At 42.7% G+C, this 7,355-nt stretch overlaps 1 protein-coding gene across 4 annotated transcripts; it reads left to right on the top strand.

Moving 5' to 3' along the window:
- The first annotated feature begins 4,755 nt into the window (after nucleotides 1-4,755).
- On the top strand, nucleotides 4,756-6,802 carry LOC120664028 (dof zinc finger protein DOF3.6-like). 4 transcript variants are annotated; one of them, XM_039942990.1, is made up of 2 exons: nucleotides 4,756-5,023; nucleotides 5,381-6,802. In XM_039942990.1, the coding sequence occupies exons 1-2, from the start codon at nucleotides 4,973-4,975 to the stop codon at nucleotides 6,353-6,355; spliced, it is 1,026 nt and encodes a 341-aa protein (XP_039798924.1). In that variant the 5' UTR covers nucleotides 4,756-4,972; the 3' UTR covers nucleotides 6,356-6,802. The 4 variants fall into 4 exon arrangements, with proteins under 4 accessions (XP_039798924.1, XP_039798923.1, XP_039798922.1 ...); XM_039942989.1 differs by having other exon boundaries at nucleotides 5,378-6,802; XM_039942988.1 differs by having other exon boundaries at nucleotides 5,375-6,802.
- The last annotated feature ends 553 nt before the right edge of the window (nucleotides 6,803-7,355 follow it).

Genomic DNA, 7,355 nt, shown 5'->3' with positions numbered 1-7,355 from the left:
AGATGTGACTATAAGAAGTTCGTGAAGTAATTTGGGCTCACAACTAACAAAAAGTGCTTGTAATTGCTCCTCCTTTTTTGTTTATTTTCTAACATAATACCATATAGAAAATTAAGTAAAATTTAACCGTATGTATATGCAGAAAATACATACATATATATACACACACATATATATATATACATATATATATTATTTTATTATTTAACCAACAAACGGAGCCTCCACATTCGCTCTCAAAGCCTAGAAATTGCCACGTTACTCAGAGAAAAAAGAAAAATTAAAATTACCCACCACTGCCATTGCAAAAAAATAGCCTAAAATACCTATATACATGTTTATAAATTACCCACTAGTGCCACTAAAATATATTTCTATTTATTAATATAAATCTATCCATCATTTTGCATATCAAGCTACTTATCGTGCATACCTATAGGATACTAGCAGCAGAGAAGCACTCTTGATTACTGAAACAAGTAGCATGAATGAGAAAGATTTAAATTTATGAATAATAAACTTAGATAAAACATATGAGATATATTTAAAATATCAATACTAGCCGCGCAAATGCGCGGGTCACCCCGCTAGTTTAAAGTTATCTATGATGGTAAAAATGAAAGTACCATATGATTTGTGAAAAAAAATAACTCGAATAAGCTAAGGAGAGATGTCGTCCTAGCTAGATAGGCAGCTAAGCTAATCTAGTTCTCTATACATGAGTCTGTTGTCATTCTACTACAACAGTTGTACTGGAATGATGAATATCTTGAGCAGGTAGAAATAGAAAGAATTTTGCTAAAAGGAAAAAAAGGCTTTCTTTCTAAAGTAAAAAATATGCTATAATTTGATTAAGATTAGAAAAAATATTATAAAATCAAATGAGATCATACATAAAGCCGATTAGGTATATGGTGACCCCAGGACTCACTATTAGTGTATATCTGTATATCATCTTTGAGAGATTCTAGTACAATGTTGCGAGAAGTATTAGGAAAATGTCATATTATCAGCCTCTCATGTACTATATTAGAGTATATGAAGGAAAAATTATATTTTTTATTGGAATGTTTTATAACCAATCACCACATATTCTTAGACATACAAATCTAAGGATAGGTTTGCTGCATGCATGCATAGCCCTATGCCCATATGGATCCCTTCTTGAAAAGCAGTGGACTCCCAGTACTTTCATATCACCACAGATAGATGCTGCTTAGAGTGGCAATTTGAAATTAGGCCCTTGTTTAGTTGCATAATTCAAATTTTCAAAAAAAAAATCCGACACCTGCATGGAGACTTAAATCTAGACGAAATAAAAAACGCATTGCACAGTTTGCTTGTAAATCGCGAGACGAATCTAATGAACTAAATTGGCCGTAATTAGATGCTAAACTGCTACAGTAATGCTACAGTAAACAACCTCTAATGATAGATTAATTAGGCTCATTAGATTCGTCTCGTGATTTACAGACGAGTTTTGTAATTAATTTTGTGATTAGTCTATACTTAGTACTTCAAATGTAGAAAGATTCTCTTTCAAAAACTTTACGCCCTGCAACTAAACAAGGCCTAGGACTGTGTGAATGAAGCTTCTTCTTGACGCTAACCATATTAACCCCTTGTTTAGTTGCAAAGTTCAAAATTCCAATAAAAAATCCGGCACCTGCATGGAGAATTAAATCTAGACGAAATAAAATACGCATTGCAGAGTTTGCCTGTAAATTGCGAGACGAATCTAATAAACCTAATTAGGCCGTAATCAGGCACTAAATTGCTACAGTAATACTACAGTAAACAACCTCTAATGATGGATTAATTAGGCTCATTAGATTCATCTCGCGATTTACAGACGAGTTCTGTAATTTATTTTATGATTAGTCTATGTTTAGTACTTCAAATATAGGAAGATACCCTTTCAAAAATTTTACACAGCGCAACTAAACAAAGCCTAAACCGCTATACTTTTTGCTGACCACTTTACTTTTTGACTGCTGCCCGTTGTGGGGCGTGGGGACAGTCCAGTCCTCAGGTAAAAGCTAGCATCAACAGATTAATTAAGGCCCTGTTTAGTTCTCAAAAAATTTCCTACAATATCCGTCACATCAAATCTTCGTTACACATACATGGAGCATTAAATGTAGTTGAAAGAAATAACTAATTACACAGTTCAACTGTAAATGACGAGATGGATCTTTTAAACCTAATTAGTCCATAATTAGATATTAATTGCCAAATAATAACAAAAATACTACAGTACACAAACCCAAAAATTTTCACCAACTAAACACAGCCTAATTAACAACCCCGTAAATGATATCCTGTTCATCTGCCTTTTAATTTTGCACTAGTTATTAACTGCCATGGGATGTGGCTGATGCGTTTTGAAGAGTCTCCCTGCATGATGAGCCACAACATAGAATGGGGCTAACTTGTCTTCCGTGTTTTTGTTGGGTTACACATATATAAATGTAAAAGTAGAATAGGATTTAAAAAATCGAGGGAGGCTCCAACCAACCTAATGTTGTGAAAACAACAGGTTTTATGTTACTATTACTAATTGAAGGCTTATTTTGAAGCATCACGTGAAGACACATAAGATCCTAGATGGTCACTCTAAAAAAATAGAGAAAAACTAGAAATTTTCACAAAAATAAAAAATATCCAGCCATTAATCCAACACCTCTAATCATGATAGTCACTGAATCAATTATCTCTTCTAATAAATTACCCACCTCTATCATTATTACAATATACCAAAATAACTTTCTAAGCATGTATCTGAATCATCCACCTCTGCCATGGGTTATAGTTAATTCTTGAGTTCTTAAACTATGTCTTAGAATGCTATTATACACGTTGCATCGGTACTATATAAACTAAGTAGACCTTGCAAAACCATTTTTATTCGATGAAAAACATCCAAGGTTGTAACTTTTTGAATCAGTATAGACTCTTCTAATCGCAAACTTACTCTCCTCGAGTATTCATGGCTGGTTCACTTGAACTGACCCGCACAAATATTCAACCAAGAAAATACAAACAATGGTAAGAACTTATTATAACCACCGGTTCTTTAGGGAGGCCAACAACAATATATAATTCTATATCAACAATTGGTAGTGAAAACCACCTGCACAACACATTCCATCTGTCTAGGATCTTCAGATAAAAAAAAACTAGACCTGCGGGGGAAGACTGCCCCCACAGCATTACACTAAGAAGAAGATTTTCTCACACAAGTCTAGAAAATCCCTGAACCCCTACTCCACCTGTACATAGTGGCCCGTTACCCGTGATAAAGACCGGACCACTCCAACTATGCTTTGTACATGGGACAAGCTAAGTGATTTTTTTCCAACCCGCAGATAAACTACGCCACCTTCGATCGAGAAATTTGCCCCGTGGGGGTTTCGAACTCCGGCCGCCAGGGTGCCGTAGGGCTAGACCAACCGGTCTAGCGCTCACTGGCAGGATCTCCAGATCCAAATGACTATAGAGCAAGGAGCTCCACCTACTCAAACATTTCGAGAAACATATAAATGCAGCTCTCTAACCATTTGTGTGCAACTTTGGTCCAGTTTTAAAATGTTCTCCCTATCGAGATTACACTCAACATCAGTGAAAACATTGTAGTCATAGTTCTGTTTTGGCACCAATGGTCAATCAAGGAACATAATAAGAACTCAACCTTCCTCCTCACGCTCCTACTCCTCCGATCCTACACCTATGGTGCACCTGGCAATTGTGATGGTTTTGCAAACCTGATAAGGCCAATCTCAATAAAAGTGTCATGAGCATAAACCAATGGTGTGTGATGCTAGTGTATGTGGCAGGAGGTGGTGGCAGTGGCCGATGGCGCAGCTTCGGAGGCACACATAAAGTGGTGAGGTCCTAAAGTATATATCAAGTAGTGCTGATGTCTCCCTATCACTCTTGGGGTCAGGCGTTAGGCGTCCATACCGTAAGGGTGTGTCGACGACGACATCTAGTGTCTTTTTTTTTGTCCATTCTCTTTGTTTTGTGCTCTGGAGATCAAATTAAATCAGTGGGTTTTTTTTTCTTCAAGGACCGGAGATAGAACCCTAATAGTGGATCATTCTATAACCGACAACCCTAATACTAACATGTAGGGACGCAGGATAGCTTTATAAGTGTTCGGTTCCTGCTGTGTAATACTCTGGCTCATCGCAGTTAAGCTCTTTTAGATTGTTTCTAAGCTATGCTTCGACAGCCTGCATGTTGTGTTGGGTCTTGTAGGCTGTAGTCATTCGCTTGTGAATGATTAAGGTCGGAACTTTCCGTATTCTAAAAAAACATGTAGGGATGCCCATTTGGAATTAACAACCGACAAAACGTGTGTTTTATGAAGTAGTGGAAGAAGTGTTATGTCGTTTTCCGAAGATTGACTGAAATGGTTGTTCCCTGCATTTAGCTACTTCACAAAAATGTAACTCTGACTGATCACCGAATTAGTACCAGTAACATATACGTGAACTGTGAACATAATCAACGATTACAACTTGCAGGTAGCCGTCAGCACCGCCAAGAACGTGCACGGTTTGTATTGTACCCTCCTATTGGGTCGGTCATGAGCACCACAGAAAAGAGGAAAAGCAGCAGCAACACAAAAATAAGGCTACACGGAGACAGAATGGTACAGGCCTACTTTTTCCTGCTTTATTTTTTTTTCTTGCTTACCCGGGCCCACCCGAGTCCCTCACTGATATCATCCCTGTCTCAGTCTCATCTTCCCTTTTTCTCCCCCTCCTCACTCACACAACCCCCTGATTCCCCCATCAGCCTCACCTCCCCTCCACTACCTCTCCGAGCAGCCAAGGGAGAGGGACGAGCTCTGCAAGGGAGGGAAAGCCGCGCGGCACAAGAGGCAAACCCTAGCACACAAAGACCCACTTTCTCCGGAGCAAGCCAAGCCGGATAGCATAGCATCCGCATCGCCGGCGCACCCACCATGATCTTCCCCCCTGCCTTCCTGGATTCCTCGAGCTGGAACGATAACCAGGTAACCCGATTTCGCTAGTCAATTTTGTTTGCATCCCCCGCACCCCTTTCTTTTCCCCAGATTTTATTCACTCTCTTTTGAACAAGCGCGAATAAAAGGAGAAAGTTGCTGCGACGATAATATAGTTTGCAGCTCAAAAGAAGAGAATAACGCGCGCTCCTCTACTAGGGCTTGCTAAATATTCCGACCCAAGCACTATATATCTGCTTGCTTGCTTGCTTGGAATATACTAGCAAGGCCGCGGCTTGATTTTCTTGCCGAAATCAATTTCAGAATTGACCCGTATGATTTTTTTTATTCTCCTCTCTTGCTGATGCTTTTCTGATCTTTTATTCGATTTTACAATAGCAGCAGCAGCAGCAGCAGCAGGCTCATCACCACCAGGTTGCGGCCAGCGGAGGTGGCGGCGAGGGCAATCATGACCTTCTCCAGCCATCAATCATGGGGGAAGCGCTTCCCGAAGGTGGTGCTGGCGGCGGCGGCACCTCCGGGCAGCAGGTGGGGCCGGCGAAGCCGATATCCATGGCCGAGCGGGCGCGGCTGGCGAGGATCCCGCTGCCGGAGCCGGGGCTCAAGTGCCCCCGCTGCGAGTCCACCAACACCAAGTTCTGCTACTTCAACAACTACTCGCTGTCGCAGCCGCGCCACTTCTGCCGCGCCTGCCGCCGCTACTGGACGCGCGGCGGCGCGCTCCGCAACGTGCCCGTCGGCGGGGGCTACCGCCGCCACGCCAAGCGCGCCAAGCCCAAGGCGGCGTCCGCGGCGGCCTCCGGGACGGCGTCGGCCGCCACAGCCGCGCTGGCTCCCGCCGGGTCCACGTCGTCAGCCGCCTGCACCACGACCAACGTGCCCGCGCTCCCCGGCCCCGCCATGCTAGGCGGCAATCTGTCCATGCTGCCACCGCTGCTGCGCCTCGCCGACTTCGACGCCATGAGCCTCGGCTCGAGCTTCTCCGGGATGGGGAAGCCGTTCCTCGACGGCGCGGGAGGCTACTCGGTGGGTGGCGGCAGCGGTCCCGGGCTGGAGCAGTGGAGGGTGCAGCAGATGCAAAGCTTCCCGTTCCTGCATGCGATGGACCAGGGCCCGCTGGGGCCACCTCTGGCGATGACAATGGCGCCCGGGATGTTCCAGTTAGGTCTAGACAGTGGTGATGGCCGTGGTGGCGGCGGTGGCGCCGGTGGGGAAAACGGGTCGGGAGAGCTCCACGTGATGCAAGCCAAGAGGGAAGGCGGCGGCTACCCAGCAAGAGGCATCTATGGCGATCACCACCTCGCCGCTGCCGGTTACGCTTCCTATTCCAACAATGCTGCTACAGGTAACCATCTCTTGTAATGGTCGAGCTTAAGTGATCAGAGCCAGCTACCATGATCGTTAAGTTGGTCCTACAACTAGCTAGAGACAGAGTGTGTGATGGTATTGTGATATAGAAAAGGCTAGCATGCATTTGCAATGTTTTCTTCTTCAAGAACTGGTGGAGAGGGAGAGGGAGAGGGAGAAGGATGATGGTGCTCCATTTGGACATGGACGAGCCATATGCTGGATCATGCACAAGTATTATCTATAGCTGCAAGGTTAGCTCGCATGATCGCTTGTTTTATGTTTCTTCTTTCTTTCTTTTTTTCCTATGATCTCGGATCCGATCCCTTTAGGTTTTCACTGTCGAGCATTTGGGGTGAAGTAATGTGTACTGCTGTTAATCATTTTGTTCATGGAAACACCTATCATATGTCAATTATTTCCCCTTTTAACTACATATATATAGCTCTCTCTCGATCTTCATTTATACATGAGCAACTGTTGCTTGTGATCGATCCCGGAACGGGAATACGCATGGTTGGTGAATTTGAGCAATGGTGCAACTAATCAGCTAGTTATTATTATAGCACAGTTAACCAAGATGCGTCTATATATTTCATCATAGTACTGGAGATTGGAGGAACTTAAATATAAATGCAGAAGAAATGGAATAGATTCACTTCTTGCATGCATGAATGTGCAAAATATAGAATGCATGCATGCATGCATGCATGCTGGCAGTGTGTGTATATACATACATAAAGTTTAAATGCAGGTTTCCCCAGCATGCAATACTATTATTATATATATAAATCTCCAACATATAGGAGCAGTTAATTTGTAGTATGTAGATACACTCCCATATGGTATATAGGAAATATATATAGCCAGTTAATTTAGTGGTGTAGCATTGTGTAATTGCAGTGTTATTCGATCGTGAAGAGAAAAAGGGCGTAGTCAAAGAGCAAGCTGAGGCCCATTCAAAAGGGTGTATCTTTTGCTTGCTTGTTTTTCACCTTTTACTTTACCATCTTTT

This window comes from Panicum virgatum, chromosome 3N, assembly GCF_016808335.1.
Source record: "Panicum virgatum strain AP13 chromosome 3N, P.virgatum_v5, whole genome shotgun sequence".
Taxonomy (NCBI): domain Eukaryota; kingdom Viridiplantae; phylum Streptophyta; class Magnoliopsida; order Poales; family Poaceae; genus Panicum; species Panicum virgatum.
The sequence above is the reverse complement of the archived record's forward strand: the minus strand, read 5'-3'. Positions and strand labels throughout refer to the sequence as shown.